This window comes from Ammospiza caudacuta, chromosome 3 (assembly GCF_027887145.1).
Source record: "Ammospiza caudacuta isolate bAmmCau1 chromosome 3, bAmmCau1.pri, whole genome shotgun sequence".
NCBI classification, from domain to species: Eukaryota; Metazoa; Chordata; class Aves; order Passeriformes; family Passerellidae; genus Ammospiza; species Ammospiza caudacuta.
In genome coordinates, this window is record NC_080595.1 from 94,820,060 (window position 1) to 94,846,552 (window position 26,493).

Genomic DNA, 26,493 nt, shown 5'->3' on the forward strand with positions numbered 1-26,493 from the left:
AATTCTGCTAGATATGGTTCTAGGTTTGAAAAGACCTGTAAGATCGCTGGGTCGCACTGTTAACCCAGCACTGCCAAGTCTACCACTAAACCATGTCCTGAAAGTGCCACATGTATTTTTAAATACTTTTAAATACCTCCAGGAATGGGAACTCAACCCCTTCCCTGCTTCTCAGCTTGTTCTAATGCTTGAGAACCTGTTCTGTAAGGAACATGCACTTCATCCATGGTGACAGTACCCTGTTCATAGAAAGCATTCCATTATTTTCAGATTGGCACAATTAGCACAGGAAATGAATCTTTCTATACTTTTCCTCAATATTTTCCAAGATCAGAAATTATTTCCCCTTCATCCTAGTAATCTTATAACCTTAGTTATGAGCTGCTTGTGACAGCTGCTGCTTGGTGCAGAAGTAAATGCAGATTTAGAAGAAGGACTTGATGAATCTCTATGGTGCTGATACACAAGCATGGTATTAGGAGAACTCTGGTGCTTTAAAGATCAGTCTAACAAGGAATTTATTATGTTCGTTTTGAAGCTAATTTTCTGTAATGGAAGATGTTGGCACAATTGTATATTTAGAATTGAGCTTTTTAGTTTTTCATTTTCTAGTACGAAGAACTGTCAAGCTAACTTGATTGCTTTGAAGGCAGTTTTTTCTTTTTTCAATTACAGTACCTTTATAAATAACATCTAATCCAATCCTCAGGAAAATGCCTTATTTTCTCCTTATGAACAGGGCATGACTCATGATGGCCATCCTCTGAAACCTGTATCTAATAGTTTTTGAAGGTAAACTGGTTGAAAATAATCCATGTAAGCTGTTTGACCTAAAAAAATGTTCCAATGGCATTTAAATTTCAGGGAAACACCATTATTTTTTTGCTTGATCTGTTGGCTAGCAAAGTTGTAGTTGAGGTATGTTTCACTACTCAGCTCTTCCCAGGTCTTTCCTGTTTGGAAACTGCCATAAAGATCAAGGTTCACAGAGCAGTTTTTGCCATATTGTCCAAGTAAATTTACTGCACAAATTTTTTTAATATCAATGGTAACTTACTGAAAAGCTTTGTTATTGTTGTGTGAATCTCTTATACTGTGTGCTGGAAAAGTGAGCAGGTGGAACAAAAGCTAAATTGCTTTGAAAAAAATATAATTCATCTGATGTCAGATGAATTATTGCTTTGAAATTTTTTAAATTTTAATATTCAATGAAAAGTATGGCAGTATATGGTTAGCCTAGCTGTAGTGTGTATTACTTGTAATTGTCAGAGCCCACCAAGCAGAGAGGTTCAGGTATCATTGTGATATCCAGTTTGTTTCGAAAGGAACTTCTTGAGCATATGCATCATTAATGGACCACTGGCTGTAACTAACTGTATGTTTCAAGCTCAGAAATCTTGAATTACATCTAAAAATCATAAGAGAAAATTTCTATAAAAGTATAACTTCTATAAAATATTTTATCATTCCCAGCATTTTGGAGTTTAGCTTTGAGAGTGACTCAGGTGTATGTAGGGATTCACACTAGAAGGCAACGCTGCTCTGTGCCACTGGACCATCAACAGCCCTTGAGCTCTTCATCCATCACTTGGTTCCACAAACTGACTCGTGGACACACATGAGTCATGACCCAAACACAAATGCATTCTCTGACTTGGAAGAGACAGCAGTCTTTTGAAAAACCTGAAAAATCAAACGCGTGTTGCCCCTTGCTGCTGCAGCTTTCTGTCTTTGGATTTTGTACTTGGTGCTACCTGCTAATGAGGGCTCACACAACCACACAGTTGTATATCTCAGGTTTGTTTGTAAATGTTACCCTCAGGGGGCTGGGAGCTCTTTAGCTTTGCGTGCTCACTCTCAGGAATGTGTTTGACTTGCTGGAGGAGCCCCCGTGGTAGCCATGGCCCGGGATGGAGGGAGGCAGGCAGATGGTGCCGTGCGAGGGGGCTGGAGGCTTGTGCCCCTGGGCACCCGGCCACGGTGTGCCCGCAGCCCTCACACACTGCGGCCTTTATTCAGTGCCACAGACATGCGCCGGAAACATCCCACAGAATGTCCTTGGCACAGCCCGGCTCTGTGCAGTCTTGCTTGGGGATGGGCTGTGGTAATTTCATAGCATGTTACAAGATTCCTTCATGAGGCATTCTTTCCAGCCATTAGAGGGATTTTTATTTTGTTGTTAAAGCTCTCTGGAGCTGACAGTTTTTCAGCTGGGCAAGGCTGTCTGCATGCGTGGGAAATCACTGGAATATAAGCGACAAGGCTCAGTGAGCATTCCGAACTACAACTGGTAATTCCTCTTCAGGTTAGAAATTGAGTAAGCTCCCTGAGCAGAAGCAAGCACAGGATTTAAAGGTCACATTGACACTTCAATAACTTTATGAAATTAAATTACAGGTTGGGCTTAATAAATGAAGCCTGTCTTTAAGGAGAAATAATTTCAAATGTCTAGTCTGGGTGTGCAAATCTATAGTATCATTATACATATATGAAAGAGAATATATTCTCTGTTTTTTTTACCCCAACCTTAAATTCTTTTAAGCAGAATTTTTAAACACCATAACTACTTTTCTGTTACATTAGGATATTGCTTCACCAGAGTTTTAATAAATTTTTATATTTTAAGCTGTCTCAAAAATTCATAATACTCTTTGCTAATACCTTTATTCCATAGAAGTAATTCCTTTCAAGCACTGCATTCAAGATTGATTACAAAGGAGCACTATGAATGTATTATCTTTTAAACTCTTGACTATTGAAGGTCTAAAATTTTGTCTGAGCAGACAAGGGACAATTTTCAGTGATGGTTTTACGCTTACAGGTGGGAAAATAGTAATTATAGTATGGCCATATCTTTGTCTCTAAAGAACTGACAGCTGCTTGGTTTTGGTAAGGTGAGCACAGCTGAGATTGACTGTTAAAACTCATCTCTGGTGTATGGGGTTTTTCCTCCTTTTTTTATGGCTAGACTGACCCATTTTACCAACTTACCATAGAATACCAATTTTTGGAATTCTGTGTTGGGATCTTATGTAGCATCCTGTCCTGTGGAGGAGCCCATGGAGGAAACTGAAGGACAAAGGGAGCTACTGCTCTGTATGCCTGTACCTTTTTTGGGGATGTCTGGTTAAAGTATTAGCTGAGACTCCCAAAGATGAGATCTCCTTCTTTTAGAGAGAAACAGAGAGTAAGGCTCCTTTTATTCTTGTGCAAGAGGCCCCTTGCTAACATTTGCAAATGTGTTGATAAAGGTCTGGTGTTTAGATAGGAGGGGCTGTGATTTCTTAGTGAGTATGTCATATGGCTAGTGTAACTCAAAGAAAACAAAATCTCAGAAAAAATCTTTAGTTCTTTGATTATGCAACTTATTTTTGCAAAGTATTCTACACCCTCAAACCCAATTAGTAACATTCAACTCATCCAAAGTTCACTTAGAATTTGGAAACACAGAATTTGTTACACATTTTAAGAGTATCATCCTGTATTTGAGGCTTCAAAACAAGCTTATTCAAAGAAAAGAAGGGCCTTCTAGTCTACTATAAGTTGAAATCTTACACACTTTTAATGTCATGACAAACACTTTGCAGCTGTAAGCAGTTTTTGAAGGACAGAAAATCATGATTCAGCATGTTAGTGCTTTCAAGCTGAAAGTTTAAATGAATGCAAATTGATTACTGGGTGATGAGTATTGATGGAAGCTGAAGTTAAGTTCACAACATTGGCATGTTCCTAACTGGCTGACTGTTTTTATTGGAAAAAGTTTGACATCAAGTGAAATTTCAGTCTTGTGGAACAAAAATAGAAGTTTGGAATATGCAACTTTCCTAGAGAGCAGAAACCCTCCTTTGCTCACCAACCCTTGCCCAACCTGTTAAAACTGAGACAAGAAAGTTACAAAAAGAATTAAGAGTGTATTAATGTAAGAAAAATTTAAGACTTGATAAAGCAGCGGCCTCCCCCTGGTGTTTTTGGTAACTGTGTGCCCTGTTAGATGAATCATCCTCTGAAATGTGTTTAATTTCTGGCATGTGGCATGTCTTTGTCCCAAAGCTTCAGATGTCCCATACAAATACAGTTCTCTTTTAGCTCTGTAATTGTGAACTCTAGTGCAAATCATTTCCCATTGTAGAGCTGCTGGAGGGTTTTGGCATTTTAATGGCATGGGGTTAGTTGCTACTCTGAAGCATTACCATACACCAAACACTGTCTATGTAGCACTGATTGGTTGTGAACTATCTCTGCTCCATCATTGTCAGTGGAAAGGCTCGGGGTCTTGCAGATGTTCCCCTACAATTTTCCATGAAGCTGTTCACTGAAGTATGTATTTGTTTCAAAGAAACATCTCAGTGCCAAGTTTGGGAATAAATGACATTTCAGTGTGTTTGTGCTCAACTGATGAAATATTCAAGTGTGCAGTTTTCTGTTTCTCACTGGTTTACTTTTGTAGCTAAATTAGAGCCAGGTGCACAGCTCAGCCTTGCTTGAACTGTGATGGTTTGCTGATCTCTTTAAGTAAGATGGCATAAACGATTTACCTTTTTCTTAAAGCCCTCAAAGGTCATTACAGTTTTAATGTGCTCAGATGGTGCTTCAAAGAACTTGTTATTTTGCACAGCTAATTCTAAATAGATCTACCTGATATTTCCACTGCCACAACCAGAACTTTATAAAAGCCCTTTATTCTTAGAAAACACTATTTCTGTTAAAGTTTGAATGTACCACATTGGTAAACCTAAATGTTTCAGAACTTTTTTTAGTCTTAGAATAAACATGTCTAAAAGTAAGCTGGCATCAACTTTTTCAGTGTCATGTGATATGCATAACAAACCAACTAACCTGGGAAAAGGAGAGTTATGTTTTGAGAGAGATTTGATTTCCAAAAACACAAAACTAAGTTTAAGCTTTGACAACAAGCTAGGTAACAAAAGAAACCCAAGTCATTGAGGAAAAGTACCTAATCATCGTGTCGGTTTGACATGCTCGATCGTACGACGAAACTTTTTTTTTTTGGTAATCTGTTTTGAAAGCCATGAAATAGTTGGTAGCAAATGTTAATCTCTCAAGATGTGTGAACCCTCTAAAATAAACAAACACCATGGTCCTGGTTTGCATGGTGTTGACCTGAATAAAGGGATAATGTGCTTAAGCAGCTTATTCATTCTTCAGCGGCCTTTGGAAAGGCAGCGGCTCCACAATGGTTTGCCACTCAGGGCGCAGACGTGACCACTGTTCTTTTCACTTGCTGAATGTTTCATTCTTTTGTGTCCGCCACGGGTTTCTTCATACGTTGTTCCAAACAGGACCATAAAGGAACTTTTTGGGGCTATTTCATGTCAAACTGTAACATTTGTTAAGCGGAATGCACTGAGCTGTAAAGGAATTCTGAAATCTGAGTATATAGCTGGCTAAGCTTTTCATCAGAGATGTGTCGCTGAATTAATTGTCTCTGCTTGTGAGACTTCTGAGGCTAGAGGTTTATAAACACTCCAGAAACACTGTAATAATTCTTTAAAATATTTCAGATTAAATTTCAGCATCAAAGATAGGTGAATAAACTCAAGCAGTGGTCCTGTAAATGGAACTGCTTTGGAGTTCTGAGTTTTTGTGTTGACTATAGATTTAAATGCTCACAGACATGAAAAATTGAGAAGTAGCAAAAGGAGTGTAGGAGCTTATGTGTGTTTAAAGGCTGATTTAGCACTTTTTTAACAGAGTAATGTGATGCCTGTTTCTCTTGAACTTTCACAGAATCACTGCCCATCTAAACCGCCTTCTTGAAGGAATCAGACTGATTCAATCTGGCTGCAAAGTGTTTTAGAAACATGTATTCAGAATTTAAAAAATAAAGGGACCAAAGATTTGTTTTTCATTTTGAGCATTGTTTTATAAAATGAGAAAACAGGCATTGCTTAATAAAAAGCTTGTGGAAGCTCTTTGAAAAGAGCAAATCAGTTTAGGAAGAAAAATTAGGAGAGTTGGAAAGGGATTAAGTTATTTATTCTGAATTGGACAGTGGAATATGCGGTATCCATGCACAGGACATGGAATAGCAGAAGCCTACTGGCATGGAAAACTGCAGCAATGGGATTTTAGAAGTGAGATTGCTGCTTCTGAGTCCTACCATGATGTTCCTGACAGAGGCTCCTGAGCTTGGCTGTTCTTCTTTCCAACCTTGTGTGCTCAATCTGGTGAGAAGTGTTAAACTCATATGGGCTCTCCAAAATTGCCTGAATATTTCCAGTTGTTAAAAAGTTAATTTGCACTTTGTGCAAATTCATCCTCCAGATACATAAATTTATCCTTGATTTTTCAGGTTTTCTTGAGGTAATTTTTAAAAACTAGAAAAACTTAAAATGGAAATGAAAAAATAATTTCAGAAATAGTTCTTGACTATAAAGTTTTAAGTGATTATATCAAAACAAGAAGACTATACAAAAGAGAAAATTACATTGACAAATACTAGATCAAACTCTTGCCAGTTTTTCCTGACATATCTAGAGTAGGTACAAATTATTTTGATTTTGCTGCTAGAATATTTAGCATAATGTGAATACAGAGGCAAAATTATTTCTGAAAAAAAATGTGCTACTTAGACATGAATGCTACAGTGTTGGTGAAGGGAATAAATAAAATATTTACAGTGTAATGATGTCTCCTTCACTTACAAAGTAATTTTAATTTTGAACTTTATTTGTGTTTCACTTCAAAAAGCTGAACTAACAACTTCTGAATGGCTGTAAGTAATGTATTACAGATTGCTCTGAATTGGTGATTAATTTAGCAAGAAAATTCAGCTTGATTTTTTAAAACATTCTAATCTTATTTCTTGACATCTTTGTGGAAGTGGAGAGAACTGTGAGGGAGAGACAACCATCTCTATCTATAGGTCTGTATCAGGAACCTCCTGGGGAGAATGCCACCAAAGATTTTAGGTTTCATACTGATTCAAATCATTCTTTAACAGGGGCTTGTGACCCAGAGGATTTTTTTTTTTTTTCAGTTTTACAATTTAAAACAAAGCTGGGATGGGAATTTAGGCACTTCTCTAAAATTCAGAAATAAGATTTCTGTTTCTCAGTCTGGGTCAGGAAGAGAAAGCTTTCCAGACTTTTTGCTTAATTTTGCATCCTGAAGACTCTCACTTGGAAGACAAGTTGGTCTGTATTTTTCTTTACAATGTTTTTCTAGTTGAAGCTGATGTACAAAAAATTTCTGCCACCCTGTTGAGTTTACAAATTGTTTTTGGATGAAAAATGTTTGGTCAAGCTTCCGACCTATTCTGTGAGCTGTTTGGGCATGTGTGGGAGGATTGCACACTATAGGCAATAGGAAAATTAGCTTATTTGTTTTCAGAGGCATGTGAGAAATAATAACAAAGAGTGTCTTTATACCCGAGTTCCTGGGAAAGCCAGTGGAAGTGTGACACTTGCTGTGGGGAAGTATAAATTTAGTAATTAGTAAGTTATAATTTGGAAATACATCAAACCTTCTAGTAGTGAAGACATGGAGTGATATAGCCTTGGTGTTTTTATGGGAAGTACGGATCATAAAGCTAAAGAAAGAAGAAGTACAAGATTTAAGCATAGATAAATTCAGAAATCGTATCCAACTGATGGAACATGGATAGCTGAAATTAAAAATTCTAGAATATAAACTGATAATCTAATAAACTTGGAAGGAAAAGGGAAGGGGTTGGTTATGTTTTGGCATATTAAATTTTAGAAAACTGCTCATTTTCTGAGTATCAGCTCATCAACACAGTTGAAATTATGCGCTCTGGGAGAGATTTGTGAAACATTATGATAAAATGAAGGAAAATAGCTTTTTTTAAATGTCAGAGTACTTTCAGGATATAAAAGAAAAATAGAAAATTACTAAAACTTTAAAAGATACTTTTGAAACCTGATATTTCAGAGTAAACTTTACTTTTTTACTTGAAAACTATACACTTCCTTTGAGATTAGGGTATCCATTTTCCTTGATACAAAAGAGTGTTTCTTTAATCTTTATGCTTCTTTGGTCTTAATGTAGGGGTGGATAAATCGATGTGTTCTTCATATGCTTGGGTTAATCCTCAAACACTCTATTTTTGTCCCCTTCTTATTAACTAAGACCATAGTATTGTAACTTGCTCATGTAATATTTCAAACATTTTTTTTTTTCAACAGACATTGCTGAAAGATCCTTTGTATATTGGGCTGAGACACAAGAGAATTAGAGGTCAAGCCTATGATGATCTTCTTGATGAATTCATGGAAGCTGTGACTGAAAGGTAAGTGATCTATCTGTGCTACTTATTGATGAATTCCACTGTGAACTTCATCTTGAAAGAAATAAAGGTCAGTAGCTTGTGAAAAGACAACAGAGTTGTTAGGTTCCAGATAATTTTTATTTTGAGCGTAGTATTTTAGGAGTTTATAACTGCCTTAGATATTTACCTTCAATATTGCAGTTTCTTGACTTGTACGAGCAGCAAAATTCATCTGGATATAACTAGTTTTTCAAACATATTTTTCAAGATTTAGATTGTTAAATATTTGCCTAATAATTTTCTGTGCCTAGTTCTGTGCCTACATTATCTCTGTCTGTGATTTCATACATGAGATGTGAGCAGCCTTAAAGAAGCTATCATACTTAGCAACCCCTGCCTCTACCCCCACCAAACCCTTGACAGGACTAACTTTTCAGTGTTTTAATTTTAAATGTCATGGTATTGGTACCAAGTCAGGTCTTTCACTGCTTCTCTTTTCAACTACAGAAAGTAGTTAAATTTATTATAAGACTGTGATGCATAAAATAGTTCTCCTTGCATGTCAAATAACACATTTGCTCATAGTTTCCTTGTTTCTTAAAGTATTTTGAGTTCTAGCTCTGCATTCAATGTATATATCTGATATAGCTCAGTTGCCAGGATCCTTAGAGGAATGTGTTTTCTCCATCTGCCTCCCAAAGGTGAGGCTGAGCTGTGGAACCTGGAAATACTTTCCAGCTCCTCAGTCTTGCCGTGTGCCCCATCTGCATGTGAGACCTTACCTAGGTATACATAACTTCTGTTCTTTCTGCCTTGGTTGCTGTGCAAAAGAAACTTGGCCAAGAAGTGGTATTAATTTCTGTGCCTGAAACTCATATTCTTTCATGTACTACTTAGACTTTTCCCCATCATCCCCACTGCCACTCCCTTGTTCATAATCTTCCTATTGGAAGTTGCTGGTGTGACTGAGCTGTTGTATGTTTGCTACTCTGCTGAAAAACACTGCAGATAATGTTGGTGAACCTTTCTAATAGAGTAACCTCCCTAAAAGAATGTTCAGAGCATTAGAAATTGCTCTGTGCTCTGAAAATCTCTAACATAATGCATTCTCTAACTTGCCCTTTCTTTAAAATGAGCCACTGTTTTTGATACTGAAGGAAATAATCAGAGTCAAACAGAAGATTATCTCAGTAATGTTTGAAGTTCTGGTTGACATGCGCTTGTTACTTAAACATCTTTAAAGCTCTGTAATTTTTGAGCAATTTTGAGCAATTTGTGTTTGCTTGACCTTCTGAAAGATCACTTTGTTCTCAGCTAAATCTGTCATGGTCAGCGGTGGTTGAAGTTCATGTTTGAAGTGGAGCACTTAAAAATTGTAATTCCAACTTTGCGTGGTTTACTTGTGAATTGTTTTGCCTGTAGTGTGACACCTACATTCATTATGATACCCATTTACTAAGGTGAAGGGAAAAGTGATGTAGTTAAATAAAAATTAAGTCCAATTGCTCAATAATTTTACATTTCCTTAAATCCAGATTTGTGTTTAAAGTGCCACTGGCAGACTCAGCACTTTCAGCTGATTCTGGCATAGCAGGTCTGACTGTTAAACATACAGGTCATGATTCCTTTTACAAACATTGTGGTGATCTAGGTAATTGTATGCTTTGGTTACATGATAGTTATTTTTTCCTTATGAAAGTTTCTATTATGTTTTTCCTCTTTTCAGTTTTCCTGGCCTTCTGCTGTCTGTTTCACTGAGCGAGTATTTGCTTTGCTAATCTTAGATGCATGTTTGGTCTGTTAAATTTTATGTTAGTCATATTTATTGTTACTTACTGCCATGGTGCTCCAAAAGAAGCTTTCTTATTTAACACTGCCTAATCAGTTCTGGGAATGGGATGAATTCTGGTGAAATCTGCTGTCATGGTGTTTTCAGTACATCTCCAAGACATACATAATCATGAATATTGTAAAACACAAGGCTGTCATGGATTTTTAATAAGTCTAAATTAAAGACAGGGTGATGACAGATATTTTCAAGTCGGAAAGCTATGTGAAATACCTCTTTTAGATCTTTTTTCACCTTCATAATTCTCCAGAGAGGCCAAAATCTAAGAGAAGTGAGAGCCAGGTTTTAGCAGCATTGCCAGGGAGCAAGAAGGAGTGGGCAGCAGTACAGGGCGGTGCACTCTGTACAGGCTTTTTATTGGCTTCCAGGGAATTTTCCTAGATGTCATCTTGAATGATTGTTAAATTTTGAGAATCTTAATTTTTATAAATTTGAAAATTTGTATGCAGCATAATTTATAGTGTTTCATGTTGAAAAGTCATCTTTATACAATGAATGGCATGATAATAAAGAAAGTGCTTCATATAAAGGTATAGTTTCATGAACTGCAATACTTTCTTCCTTCTCAGCCTCTGCTTATATTCACTCTAAAAAAAGTTCTACTTATGAAACAAAATTATTTATGAAAGAGTCAGGATTAAAAGAAAAGAAAACCCCAAACCAAACCAACAAACCCTAAACTTAAACTAATCATTACTTAAAGATTTTGGTACAGTATCCAGTGTGCTATCATGGCAGAATGGAACTAGTACATTATGATTTTTCCCACATGAGGGAAGGCAGGAACATATGGAAAGTATCTGGATTTCTGGTGACAAAAATCCAGTGAACAGCTTTTATTTATTTATATATGTATACATTTATCTGTTTGTTTATTTATTTATTACCAGTGCTAGCAGCTACCCTCTCTGAGGGCAGGGACTATAATTTCTCTGGGCATTACCAGGTGGTACTTGCTTTTGTGTCAGTGCAGTAATTTGGAGGAACAAGAATATTCTAAGTGGAAGGAATATTTTATGACAGGAGAAAAAGACGGACAGTTGTCTTCATCAGTGAAGAACATAATACTAACTGGAATTCAGACACATTTGTTAAGTTTCTGCCCTGTGGAGAAGTGGGTCATAAAACATTTTATACAGACAAGTAAATTTTTCCAAATGACAAGTTGTTCTTAAATATCTATGTTTACAGAGGAAACTTTGAGAGGAGGGATTGCTAAACAACACTTTGGTAGCTGGGATTGATCCACCAAACTTTCATGTGTAACCAGAGAAAATAACTCTCTTTTTATTCCAGTTCCCGTTTCTTTTCTGCTCTACTGTGATGATGCAAAGAGAAATATATCAGTGGCCAAGAGGTATTCATGTACAGCAGTGAAAGGATTATGGAAATGCTTGAGGGGAAAATATGTAGAATGGAAGAAATTAAAGGAGAGGAAAAAAGCATCTTTTCAATAACAGGGACTTGAATTTCCTTGTCTAATGCAAGGAGGAGATTTAAAGAGTACAGAAATTTTTCTCCATCTCAAAGAATATTTAGTTTGCACAAACCCCTCAACAGAATGTCAGAGTAGGGAAGAAGAGCATCCTACCAGCTTGCTTTCTGCTTCAGACCATCCCCAATAGAAGTCATTATAGTAGGCAGGGAAAATACTGACTTGCACCTCTGGCCTATGAACAGATAGGAAACTTAGAAAATGGAAAGAATCTAGGGGATTTTCCATAGATTATTTCCTTGCCTACCTACCACAACTCCAAAGAGTTGGATGGAATTATTCGTCTGTTATGAGCTAAATCCTGTGTATTTGTGATGTGTATGAGCAGCCCGATATCACTGAAGTTATCTTTGTGTGTGTGTGTGTGTGATGGTAAGTTTTCAGTTACACTCCAAGATACAAATAATGGTGGTGGACACTTGAAAAGTAATGCCATGTGTCGTTTACATTCTCTTCTGTAATGATATTTTGATTAAATCCTTCCCCACTCTTTTTATATGCTGTGCTTTTCTCAAGTTTGTGAGCTATAAACCAAACTGCTGACAATTGTAATTCACTGTGTTCCATCCTAAATTACCATGATGTAGTCATTATTCCTCATTTGCCTGATTACATTATTCACAGATGGTAGCAGTATTTCATTTCACTTCATGTACTACTTTAAAGCAGTGTTTTATGGTAAATATGGTTTAGCTAACTTTGAGAACAACTGTAAAAGCAATGTATCCACAAAATCAAAATAGAAAAATATTTTAGTAGCTGTTTTCATTTAGTAGATTGCATTAGAATATAGTTCAATTTGTGACTAAATTAATTAATTCATACAGCCCTTACTTACGGCAAGAGAATGTACTGGCAAGAAGTCACCTTAAAAGGTGCATATAGGTATGCATCATTAAGGGAGTGGTTGGACCACACAGTCATTCTGACCTGTCCAAGCACAGGTTGTGGGAGCATTGGTGCCTCTTCTGCATTTTAGTGGTGCAAGACCAAGACTTACATTGTGCCTCTGTGTTCCCATATTGATCAAGCTAAAGAGGCTGTCAGAAAGCGTGCAGAAGAAATGCTGCTGCAACAACTCCCTCCTATGGCAGACTTAGTGAAGATCCTTCTGTATAGAGATTTTTTCCCTCATTGGGAATTAGGCCCTTTGAAGCAATTTTTCAAGTCTATGCCTAGCTGCTCCTTCCACCATGCAGTGAATATTAACTTCCTAATGAGGATCACTGTGGACAGCAGGATATGAGAAAGGTGGGTCCTTTGGCAGTAGCCTGTAGGCTGCCTTGACTACAGCTGCAGTTGTTCTCTGAACCTATCCTCAGTTCTTTCGTTTGCTTACATCTGAGATTCATTTCCAGTCATTGATGGGTTTGTGTTCTTCCTGAAAGTGCCTGGGTCCAGGCTTCCTTGCCCACCTTGACTCCCAGGTGGAGTTTTTTATACTCATGAGATAAGACCTTTCAGAAGGCTTCTTAGCTTGTTTGACTATTAAAAAAGGCTCTTGGACTAAAAAAAAAAAAAAAAACATTGTGTTTTTACATTGTGGTTTTAAGTGAGGATCTGTTTCTTTGGATAATGGACAGTGGAAGAGGAAAACTCAAACAGTTTCATAATCAAGGTTTATGTTTTATTCTAATAGTTCAAGCAACTATGATGGTTTGCCTGAGGATAATCTTCAAATCTTGTGATTAACCATGATGACTTGTAACTGATTCCACTTGCAACATTTAAATTGTCAACAGATGATGCCATCTCTAGGAGGGTTGTTAAGGAACCCTGAATCCTTTTCCAGGCTCTGGTTATTAGTGGGATGCCCTGCTTGGAATTGTCCTCACCTGCCTGTGTAGGGGGAACAGAGAAGTAAACTGACTGCACTGTGTTTCTTGAGATGGGATGCCTGTGTAAACATTTAGCACTCTTTCAGTTGCCAGATCCAGGGAGCTCTGACATGGAGGAAAGAAGACTTGGTAGAAAACATCTGCTTTTGTGTGTTCTGTTGTATAAGGGGGAGTAGGTTAATTAATTCACTCCTAGTATGAATATCTTTATAAATGGCATCACAAAAAGAAAAATGTAGGCAAGCAGTTTTTTTGGTTGGTTGATGTTTGGTTTTGTTATTTAGTGCCTTCTTCCCTTCCCTGTTGGTTCATTTGGTGGTTAAATCATATATGGTTGCTGGAAATGTTACAAATATATGCTGTGCAGACTTTTTGGATGCAGTAAGTAGTATAAGGAAAAGTGAGTCTGTCAGTGAAACAAAATCATAGCAGGATAGACAGACTCTAGTCACATCAAGTTTATTTGCAGAGAGAAACCTATTATTGCTTGTGATGCAAGACCTTAAGAGAAATTCTTAGCAAAGATTAGCAGAGGAGCCTTGAAGAAATAAAACCTCATTCATGCTTTAAAGAAAACAAAAAGTACCAAAATCCTCAAACATGGTACTGAGAGGAAAGGCCATTGTTTTGGGTTTTGAGATAAGATAGAGAAAGTGGGGGAATATTTTAGTATTTTTACTATGCCTCTTGTACCAAAACTGCATCTGCAGCTCAAATTGGATGTATTTATATATTCTAATAATGCTTAATTATGTCCCAGATTTGCTTCAGCCATTCAAAACTCAAGAAGTGTAGAACATGCTGTTCCTAGTCCTTTCTTCTGCAAACTATTTTAGAAAGGGATTTTTCAAATGGAAAAGGCCTGGATAATCTCAGTTACTTTCCTTCATCTTTTATAGCTCCAGCAAATGGTGGGCAGCATTCCCAACAGAAGTTAGCTGGTGCACTGCATTGTAAATGGAATGAATGTTGATTTATTTGAATAATTTGTGTGAGTGTAATATTTTAACAAGGTTTATATCGTTGTTACGGAAGTACAGTAGTTTTCCAGGCTGTCAGAAGCAGCAGTTTCGGGTTTTTTTTTCCCTTTTTCTTTTATTTTTTTCTCCTTTTGGAAACTCTAGTAAAGTTAAATATCAAAAGTTTGGCTTCAGTTCACATCAGAATGCAGTAAATTATCTGTCCCTTTTATCCCAGCTCTGTCTCTTTCCCGCTAGAAGTCAAGAAGTATTTCTACCTATATTTCAGCTCTCAGGAAAACGTTCAGTCACTGACGGTCTGGCTAATTGGATTTGAGTACCTCACTCTTTGGTCCTTTACCTCTAGCAGAGAACAGCACTGCTGTGCTTTATTCAGAGTATACCACCCAAACTGCTGCTGCTGAGATTCCTGATCCATGGCAGTGGGTCAGCCCATGCCCATGTGTGCCTCTGCTGCCTGGTTGCCTACAAATAGTAAGCTATTAATAATACCACTGACATAACCCATTCATCATTTGGTTGTTACTGGCTTGTTTTGTCACTGGCTGATTTAGCAATAAACCATCATGGCTCACTGTTGTGTAGGTCAGGCACTTGCAAATTGCTGTATAGCTGCCTTTTTATATTATTTTGCATTGTAGTTATATCCTTTTTGGATAAAATATACCTTGAGAGAATAGATATATGTCATGGATCTTCATGGATCTATCTTAGAACTGAAGTTTAGATACTTTAATACCGAAGTATTATTTTATTTAAAGTGTTGTCATCACTGTATTAAAAATTGACAGTGACATTAGCCAAAGAGCTATAGGCAAATTAGTGTTTTCCCAGAATTTAATTATCCATACTCCTTGAGATTATTGCAAGACCAGGACCCTTGATAGACTCAACCAGATATTTTTAGTCTTCCTAGGAAAATTGCAGTGGAAACTTCAGTGACTTCCCTGGCTGTCCTACAGCTCTAGCAGTAATCCATATGTCCTTGCCTAGCTGTATAGTGTACTGAAGTGTGGACAAACAGCACTTCTAAAAATCAGGATATTTCTCTTGTGATGCTTAAATATGGATTGAAATGCTGACTTGTGAAATGCAAGTATTTAACTGTATACTGAGGTTATGGCTGTGTTAGTCTTTCAGCTGTGCAAGCCTTGCATATGAACTCTTTGCCAGGATTTTGGAATTGGGATTCAAAAGCATTCCAGAGCTGAATTCTGGAATTGTGTGCATTATCAGTTGAATGCTGGGAACTGCCTCTCTCCTCCTGTCCCTGCAGTCTCTTTATACCAATTTCATGCCAATAAAACAAACTGAGAGCTTGCTTAATTGAAGGGAACTAAAGACTGATGCTCTTAATTGCAACATCATACAATTGATTCATTTCACTGATTCATTGTTGTTTTTTTAATCTAGAGGTAAGGAGACAGTATTTGGTATCTGCAGAACTTTTTACCCTTTTTGGAAATTCCAGATTCACATCTTATTTTTGCATTAGCAATCACTGGTGTTTATAAACCACTGTAAAAAATATTACCCATGGCTGAAAAATGCAATATGACACTTCAAGCCCACTACCATATGTAAGTGCAGTCAACTGATGCTTTACAGACACTCAACAGTGCTGCCAGTGCTAACAACTTCTGAATAAATCATGTTATCTGTTAAGCTAATGTGTTTGTTTAATTGCAAAATCATAAAAGTTCTTTGCATAAAGAAATAAATCATAAAAGTTGTGTAAGGGAATTTATTTTAATAACTAGATTTTGGAATTTCAAAGGAACTGATTGTATCCCCACAAGCAGATAATAGTCATCTGGTAGGTCATCCTTTATAGAACTGGAGGTGTATATGAGAGAAAAAAGGAACACATTTTGAAAACTAGACTGGGGTGTGAGTGATTTGAAGATGCTTTTTTCTTAATCCCTCATTTTTTAGATCTTCCTCATAATGTGGTGGAAAAAATTTGTCCTGCTCTCCTTGCATTGGCTCCTGCAGAAGAAAAGTCTTTACTGTTTTATCTCTGGCACCATGTCACTGATATTTCTCCTTTTAAAAATGGGATCTAACTTTGTACAAAACCAGAAAGCTGTCGAACATTTTACTTTTGAAACAGTGAGAGAATAATTAGTGAAGTACATTCCAGTACTCCACTAAAATTTGGTGGATTTTATCATCAAAGTTAATTGTTAGTGTACTTGCTGATCTGTAGTAAGCCTAAATGGTTACTGGAAAGAGATTGCTGGCAGGGATTTTTCAAAATGAACTGTGCAGAATTTAATAAAAATGGAGTTAAATACTGCTAGAAAAAGTAAAACCTCCTTTCTAGAATCACAGAACCATAGATTATACTGTTTCTGAAATACTTAGTTAAAGGATGTATAAATTTAATTTTATTATAATTGCTTTTTGATTAATTTCTACTGTTATAAGTAAATTAACTTTTTTTCTCTCTCCCTATTTAAAAGACCTTGGTGGAACAGTTATTTGGGATCTTTGTTCTTTCTTGGAATAGAGCTCTGATCTAGAAACTCTGTACGGGAGTTATTCTTCCTTCAACAGAACATATGAATAGGAGCAAGCTCATTTATATCTGTTAGATAAACTGAAATGTTAAATGTTTTGATAGTTACTAGTAATGGAAGAGTCTTCAAATCTGAAGAGAAAAACCGCAGGAGGAAACCAGTGTTCCTTTACTAAGCTGTAAGCTCCCAAAAAGAGTTTATCTAGTCTTAATTTCAGGTAGTGTATATGCTTTGTAAATGTTTAACCAGCTTATTTTTTGCCTAGATGTCATCTGTGTTTGTGGTCCCATGTGTAAGAACAGAAAGCACTTGTGCAAGTCTCTGAAATGCTACAATTCTCTTAGTAATCTCATATCTCATGTGCTTTAGCCAACTATGAGAATCTCCTAATTCAGCAATAATATTTGCATCGACTTTCTTACATATACTTTGGTTCTGCACCATATCTGTCTGTCTGTCTGTCTGTCTATCTATCTATCTATCTATCCTTTTCCAGTAGCTGCAGAATAGAAAGCCTGTCTTTTTAGAGGTTTTGCATTTGGCAGCACTGGAGTCATCTGAAAACCTATGGAGCCCGTTTCTCTGGCAAGATATCATGATCCAGACATCAAGAGATATTTTTACACTGTCAAATTTTTATTAAAATCTTTGATTACAGTCTTGCTTTCTGAAAAATTAATTATAATATGGACACATGTATGACTTCTGGAATGGTACATTTCTTCTTCTGTAGGACAACAGTGATTCTACTGAAGTTATATGGGGAAAACAGTTAAATAATTCATCCTTCACATTGACACCAGCTGATTTAAGAATGCCATGACAGATAGAAAGAAATGCTTTTTAAAGTCCTTTAATTATTCTAAATTTGTATAAAAGATGTGATTTTTCAGTTTAAGCTAGACTACACAGTCTAAGAACTTGTTTTCTTTTCTTTGCCAGAAAAGCATAGAAGCTGTAAATTATATATGGAAAATATTTTCAAAGAATGATATTTTCAGGATAAGAGAACTGAGTGGAGCTGGTTTTGTATATTTTCCAAATCAGATTTCAAAATGGGAACCAGCTGCTCATCTGTAGCTGTTAACTAAAAGGCATGGTGGCCATTTTTGAAATAATATATGTGAGGAGTACTGGGTGTGATCCTGATGTCAAATTCAGCTGCACATCCTCACTTTATCGCAGCACCACCTTCAAATGCTGCAGGCCCATAGCCTAAAGACACTTAAGTGACTTGTTGGCAAGAAATCCAGAATCGAGGAGGAGATCATGGTGTGTAGAATCCACTATGCATTTTTAACCAGCATTCTACCTGAATTACTCAGCCTCTTGCAGCTGTGCTGCTCTATTGCATTAACAGACACCTCCAGCTGGGCAGGCGACTCCTAAAGTTTGGTCTGTGGATGTAAGAGCTGGCACTGCTGTGCTTTTGTCCCAGATGCCTTCTCCTTTGAGCTCTACTGACAGAGCTGCTTTGATGAAGTCTGTTAGCCATCATTCTGCTTCTCTGGGTTTTGGTTGTATTAAAAACTCCATAATTCTTATATTTTGTAATTGCATCTATTGGTATAAAACCATATAATGGAGAAAACTTTAGAGCAGAAGACAAGGAAGTGGCTGTTTCATACAGCTCTAGGTATGCAGGACAGAATAAGGTGCTAAACCAAATGTTTTTGTTCTGTGCTTGGGAGCAGGAGGTTAGATGGTCAAGAACAAGGAGCTAATATGAATATAAACAGTTGACAAGGTCAACAAAGCTATAGTGTTTTCTCAGTTGAGGCTTGTTAGCAGCAGTTTTGGCTCACAGAGCAGAGGTAATGTCAAAGAACCACTTAATAGAATATGGGACAAAAAAGATTTTTGACAAAGAACATAGTCTGTGCTCCAAAGAAAACCACTAAACCACAAGTTTTAGCTTGAGTAAATACTGCCACGGTCCTCAAATTTCATCTCATTTTTGTTGTCTTACCTTCTTTCTGTGTTAGGAATCTTGCTGTGATTGGAAAAAATGGGAAAATTCACCTAAGTAAATTTTTTTGACTGAAAACACAGCGATGTTGCTGATGGAGGTTTTAAGTAATGTTCTCTGCCCAAGTATTTGAAATTATTGTTTTGTATGTAGGTGTTTTAGTGGGGTTTCAGGTATGTAATTGAACTGCACTGACATAAACTAAGCAAGGTGATAAAAATGAAATCAGAGTTTGAAGAGACTTTTAAACAAATGGTCAGTTCTGTAAGGTAAAACCTTCAAGTGAAAAATGAATATTAACTAAACTGCCCAGGATGTTGAAGTTTTTTCATTGCATTTCTTCTCCTGGGTTACAGAAGTGACTTTGAAGCAGTTGAATCATTCTAAGAGAAATGGCCAAGGCTAACTTCTGCTTCTTCACATAGAAAAGTGTTTTTTTTTAAAAGGCCTCAAACTCCACTCCTGTGTTTAGTTTTAGAAGTGAAATGTGGATGTATAGTACAAACAGTATCTCATTTAGATAAGAATGGCTAGAATGGAAAGCAGTTCCATTTTGATTGTAATTCTTTTAATTGGAAAAGAAAATGTATTAATTTTGCTCCATTTTTGGTAGTATAATGCTTTTGAAATAGAAGGGCCTAACTTTTGGCAGAAGTAGGATGCAGGAAAACAATTGCTAGCATGCTACTCACGTGTCAGTCATAAAGCAAGAGGGTGCTGTGAACTAATTTTGAAGTTCTGAGCAGCAATGATGGTACCATAATAGATTGCTTTTGTCATTATGAAATGTTATGCACTTTATAATAACTATAGACTTTACTACCATATGTGCTAGGGACACTCTTCACTTTCAGCATCTGATACTGGGATTCAGACTGTGCCTGTGGTTGAAGACTGCTTAAATGTCACATTTACAGGAAACTGAGTTCCTTCATTTTTAATAAGGTTAACATTTGATTTTTCTTACTTAGTTATTAGTCAATAAAGTCCAGTGTTCTGCTGCTCAGAGGTGTCAGCTTGAAACTCCTAATGCAGGCATGACTGCTGTATCCTCAGAAAGAGGATGTAATAAGAGATGGTCCTCTGCTGGGAAAAATCTGGTATTTTCTTTTTGTATGCTTTCCTGTTGCATGTGCTGTGTGAGACCACCAGTGGATTATATATTTTCTGCTCTAAACTGAAGTTCCTGGCTGCAAGGGCTATGATGAGTGAGGGAGCTACACCACCACTGAAGTACTGCAGCTTCTATCCCAGTGATGCTGTGGATTAAGAATAGTGAAGGCATGTGAAAAATCTCTCCAAAACCCAAACCAAAACCAGAGTAAAAAAGTAATTTGCCAGATTTTGTGGATTCAAGCAGCTCTGACCAGCTGATGTCAGAATGACTTTTTTCACCCTAATATGGTATAGACCTTATTTAGGTTTTGAATGTCATGACACAATTATTTGTGGTCTCTTTAAATTTTTTTCCTTCCTTGGTGGGGCAGGACTAGAAGCTTTTAAAGACAATAACCTTGTCTGGTGTGATGTGTCTTGGATATTTTTTGCTTAACATGGCAGCACCCTACCTCACTGGTAAATGAGAAAATGAGCACCACTTCTCTCTGGATAGGCTTGTTCAATCCTAATCCTACCTGTGTTCTTAGCCAGTTTTGTTCCTACCTATAATTATCTCTAATTCTTCTATGTCACAGCTGTTCTCTCTTTTATATCCCCTTGGGTTGCTGATTTGCAGTTCTAAGTCAGGTTTTCTAAACACATTGTCTTGGTTATTTAATGACTTTGTTTCATGATCTCCTAACTTCTGCTGTCTGTGTGGTTTCATGATCTCCTAACTTCTGCTGTCTCTGCCATGCTCTGGCTGCCTGCTGTATGTCCCATGTCCTTGGTTCCTCCTTGGTTCTGTCATAGCACACCACAGTTCCCACCCTTCCCTTCCTAAGGGATAAACAGATGATAAGCAACAACTGCTGCTTTTCAGCTTCATTAATACCTCCTTGCTATCACTGTCCCCACTCAAAATAAGAAATACTTAAATAGTTTTTATAACTGTTTTTGTAGATCACTGAAGCATCCCAAATTTTGCTTCTAAAGCTTTGTCCCAAATGGGATGTAAATCATGTATTTAGTAACATTGCTAAGTACAAAGGACTTGGCAAGATACTATCTTTATAGTCTTATTTTAGAGTGATTAATACATTGTATGTAAGAAAGAGGAGATAGTTTCTTTCCACAAACATCTGTTTATGATTTAAATTCTGCAAAATACTAAAAAAAAAAGCTGTGTGGTGAATACAGACTTAGAACTTTTGCCACGTATCCTACTGGCCCAAGGACTGCTCCTATACTACTATTCATTTTGTTAGTATAATTCCAAATCTGTTATATATCACTAAACAAAAATAAAAAGTGAAAACTTGGGACTATTTTTGTAGATGATATGTATTATTTGATTAATCCTGCAACATTACAGTCAAAAGTGTATTGTCATTATGAGTGAGCTTTACTGTAAATAAATGGGAATGTATTTGAGAAAGGTTTCCTCCACATGCTTTTTTCCCTTTTTTGCATGTGGATCTGTTTCTTTCCAGTGACAGATCACACCTGTTTTCCATGTAAGAGCCATCTGGTCTTAATGCTGGGGATGCAGCCCCCTTTTTCACAGCTCAGTCTCTTCCAGTTAGATCTGCTTGGTCAAGTAGTGGCATGCAGAGCTAATCTGTTTAGATGGGTCCAGTTAAATATTAAATTTTGCACAGCATTACTTCTGCACCAACAAGCTTTTTTGTATTTCTCTAGCTATCTCTTGGAGGAAAGAGAAGAACATTATGTCAATGTTTCTGGGCAATGGCCTTAATAATATGCCTTGACTTATGGTCAGCCCTGAGGTAATCATAGAATAGATGATTCCTTAGAGTAGATGATTCATACAGGTCTCTTTCAACTGGTACTATTCTGTTTTCTGTGAGCTTTGACTCTGTTGAAAAAAGTACATATTTTTCATTTTGGAGACTTCAATGGTGGAGTAAATATGGATTCTGTGGTTTGTTTGTGGTTCTGCAGGTTGAAAATTTGGCTTTTTCAGAGATCTGGTATGTTCCAGATAGTCCTGCTTAGGGCATACCCTGTACTTCTAGGAGAACAATTTGTTTGTCTCTTGGCATAAAGATAAGGCTGTCCTGTACAACAGAATGTACTAGATCTGTGTTCAGATTCTATCAAGCAAACATTGCAATAAGTTCAGGAAAAAATGTGAGATTCCAGCATCTAAAACCACTTTGGTGTATTAAGAAAGTCTTTCTTTAAAGTACTCTGAAGCTACAACAAAGGGCAATAGAGGTTTTTTAGGACTAGATATGAAAGTTGAGAGCTGACAAGATTTTTGTAGGAGGGAGTGAAAGCCACTGTGTCACTCATCCTCGCAGGGAAGAGATTCCTTTGGAGCTCAGGTCATGGCATTTATTGCTCATGACTTAGAAGAGTTTGAAATTTTTTGCTGGAGACTCAAGCCAAGCCTTGAAAAAGTTTAGCTGCTGAGTGCTACATCTAAGAGCCCACCTCTAAGCACATGGCTAGTGCAAGATAGCTCTTGTGATGCTTCTAGCCTTCCTTGCTTGTTGAAGGGTAAGAAACAACATGTGGAAGTTGCCAAATGGACATCTAGGGCTGTTATTTGTAGTGTTTGTCTGTGGGGGATTCTTATTATTATAATCTTTATGCTGTGCACTAGCTTGTACATCATAGCCATTGTGCAATGACTCAAACTGCATAAGCTGAGTTTCCTTCACTGTATTTAATTGTTTTAAATATTTTCACAGCACTATCCATGCCTCCAACCAGGAGGTTCGTGAAGGAATCCCTAGAGACAGTCTTTTATAACTGCTCCAAGTCATTATCCCAGAAATTTTATAATATTTATGAATTTGCAAAATCTTAATGGGCCTTTTTTTCTTATTTATTGGCAAAGAAAACAACTGAAAGCATTTTGGACACAGCTATACTTCAAATACTTAGAGATGGGTGGGGACTTGATTATTTAGCTGAATTTTGTGAAGATTTAAAGCCCTAGTTGTCTACATGGAATGCTAGGAAATGTAGACATTTTAAAAGATGCATATGTGTGTAAATATATATAAATTTCTAAACCAATAATAATTCCAGAAGTATAAAATTGGCTCTAGTCCTAGTTTCTTAGTTAAAAATAATAGTGCTGGAGATATTGAGTGGATTCTCATGGCTTCAAAACTGTTTTACCAGATCATTGCTAGATGCTTTTCTTATTTAGTAGACTTTAAACATTTCCAAGAGCTCATTATTCCCATCTCTAGGGAAGAGACTTTGCAGACAGCTACAGTTATTGTACATCTTTCCTGGCTTTATTAAGGGAAGTGGGGGAGGGAAGCAGTGAAATGGACATGTGTTCCCTGACCAAAAATCCATCCGTGTCAATGTCCTGTGAGCATATGAATGAGAAACTGAATAAATTCAACAACAACAAAAAAGTATCCCCTGACTACAGTAGCTAATGTCTTGGTCCAGATGATCTAGCTTCCTAAATCATATAGGGGAGAGATGTAGAATGAGGAGAGACCTTTTTCTGCTATGTTTGTCAGATTGAGAGAAGTTTGCAGAACTAATCTCAGTTCACCATCTGATCCTAATTCTTGGCTGAATTTAGTTTATCGCTGCCTGTCAGTGCCCTGAGATAAATGAAAACAAAAAGAAATTGGCTGGCTTTCTCTGTAACAAAATATTTTCCTGAACCCTGGAGGAGTTTCTTCCAGAACCCTGAATGAGAATGTTCAATAGTGGTGCAATACCCTACTGACAGCACTCTCCATGATCAGTTGGTCGTCCTTTCATTAAGTAATTTGGGTCAGGTGGCAGCTCTTCCAAAGCTTGTGAAAAATACATTTTACAATTCATCACTTTCATTAATATAAATAACATACATTTTAATTTTTGCTGATTATTGCAGCTCACAAAAATTAATTTTGAAAATACAAGATAATTGTAGGATAGATGAACATTCAGATATTTCCTGGTGTTTGCTACTATAGTAGCTTATCCTTTTAATCTATTAAATGGAATGCTGCAGTGGAATGTACAATTAAGTAAATAAACAGTTTAAAGTGTAGCACCTATTCTTCTTTGTGCCACTCTTACTTTTTGTCAGCCTGTCTTCCATAGCTTCTTGAAGTGGAAGCAATGTTTTTCTCATTACCTTTTGCATTGCTTGAGCACATGATTCAATATGAGACAGGGTTAGGAAACAGTTTTGTTTTTTGTCTATTGGCAGTGAGTAGAGACATTTGCTATTTACTTTCTGTTTTTATTTTTGTTTTATTTTAATACACAGATGATCCTGCCAGTATGACCAAATCTTATGATATAATCATTCTGACCTTATTTATATTTTTAGCTCCTAAAGCCTACCAGCAAATAAAAACATTATTCAAACCAAAGATCTAAGTCTGTCTTTGTCTCAAAAGGTGGAATTTGGAGACTAAGGACCAAGGGGAAATAGATGCCATGCTCTAAGCTATCTTGAGTAACAAGAAAAATTATCAGCAAGAGCCTTTTCATTAAGGAGACCCAGATGAGATTCTTTGATAGTACATGACAGTTTACATTAGAGGAACATCATTTGACAGCACAATTCTGATTATATTCAGTATGTTATGGATTGTATACATCCACTGAAATACAACTAGCAAGTGAGGGATGGATTTTTGGAGCCACCTCAGATGCCGCAGTGATTGTGAACAGGCACATTTAGATATTCGACTGATACTGTACAAGTTGGAAGCATCATTCAATCTATTAACTCATATTTCTTCAGATAGCTTCTCCCCATGCAAGCATTTCTTCCCAGAGGATTAATCATGCAAATAGATGCTGGAATGAATGGAAGAAAAATTATTGTAATACCTTACTTCTGCTTCCTGCCCACATTTCTGAAAAAAAAAAAAACTATTTTGAGTGTGTTGGGTCACACAGGGCTTTTGTGGGTGTTCTGTGCTTGGCATCACCTGAACTTAGCCTTTAAAAAGGTCATGTGTATTAGGTGACAGAGAAAATAGCTTTCAGAGAGGTGGTTGAAAGAAACAGGTAATATTATTAACATAGAATAAGCATAATTAACCTTTTACACTTTTTAGACTATGTAATCTATTACTATAAATACATTAGCAGGCCTCTTTCAGAAAAGTCATAGTCATAGGAAGTACACAGACAAATGAAAAGTTCTGCTTTATGATATGTAATAAAAATTGCCATGCTAAAGAAGCTCAAGCTGATCTTGTTTATTCTCAAAAAAACTTTACAGAAAGAAAAAAAAAACACCTGATTTTCTTTGTTATGCACTTCATTGCATAGGCATTTTGCAGGGGTAGGATACTTTGCCCTTTTTTTCCCACATGCACATATTTTTTTTGGCAAAACCTATTAAATACCCTTTCCTTACTCAGAAGGTAAGTTTCTGCCTGGCATTGAGGGACAGGATGATTCATCTCTGCAAGCAAAGGTCTTTTATTTCTTCTGTGATTTAAGGTTCTGGGTTTTTAGGATGCAGGGTAGTCTTAGGAAGCTGGAGAATCCAACTCTGTAGTTTTGTGAGTAAGTAACCCCAGAAAACAGTAAACTTGCTTTACCTGGCACTCTTAAACTCCTCTCAGTAGGTGCTACACTATTGTCCATATAAGACACTCAAATAGTGAGTACTCAGGTAAACCAAATAATTCTAACTATGGATGTGAATGTTTCAATATTCACTGGACAATAAAGACTGAAAGTCAGATTATTGGCTAATGAAAAGGAATATTAACTAATCTTAAAAGGCAGATGGATCTCTCATCAATACATCATGAGCAAGGACTTACTGAAGTAACCAAGATATATTTTTTGGGTATTTTTGGTATATTTTTCAAGATAACTTGAACATACCTATCAATTCTCTGAAGTCAGTGGAGTACATATATGTGTTAATGACTTTGGATTATAGAAGTCATAGAATTTACCAGTAATTACAATTAACAGAAAGCTTTTGTGTCAAACACCAAAAAGAGAATCTGGAATGAGTATAAAACTTCCCTTCCCTCCAATCCTTCTAAAAAGGTGTCACCTGGGTCTAGTTTCAGTGTATATTCAATGGTGCATGATTCCAATAAGAATTCCAACAGTTCATCTCCAAAAAAGCAGTTGAACAAGCCCACTCAAATATATACAAAGATTTTTTGTTGAATTAATATTGAAAAATCGAAGGTATAAGCGAGTTATATACAAAAAGCAAATACTACGGTTAGTAATAGAATTTAGAGGAACCATAAAAAATATTCTTTTGAACTGTTTAATGCATCCTACTTTTGCAGTCCACTGTAGGTGGTATCTGAGCCAGCTAATTTGAAATGCACATATATTCTGAAAAGTCAATATGCCACAGCCTTATCCAAGGACTCTGCTTTAGATGTAGTGTTATGTTCTAAACATCCTGAAATAAAATCAGAGAAAAAGTGCATCTCAGTGTGCTGCCCCTATAGTGCAAAATAATATCTTAAACATTAATTTCTTCCTTCACTCTGTGACAGTCA

At 36.7% G+C, this 26,493-nt stretch overlaps 1 protein-coding gene across 2 annotated transcripts in view; it reads left to right on the forward strand.

Moving 5' to 3' along the window:
- The window catches only part of ME1 (malic enzyme 1), a 154,478-nt gene that overhangs the window by 78,007 nt on the left and 49,978 nt on the right, over positions 1 to 26,493 (forward strand). For both annotated transcript variants that reach the window (XM_058801415.1, XM_058801416.1), the window contains exon 6: positions 8,169 to 8,272. In XM_058801415.1, the coding sequence (XP_058657398.1) occupies positions 8,169 to 8,272 (104 nt within the window). The remainder of the gene's footprint in view (positions 1 to 8,168; positions 8,273 to 26,493) is intronic.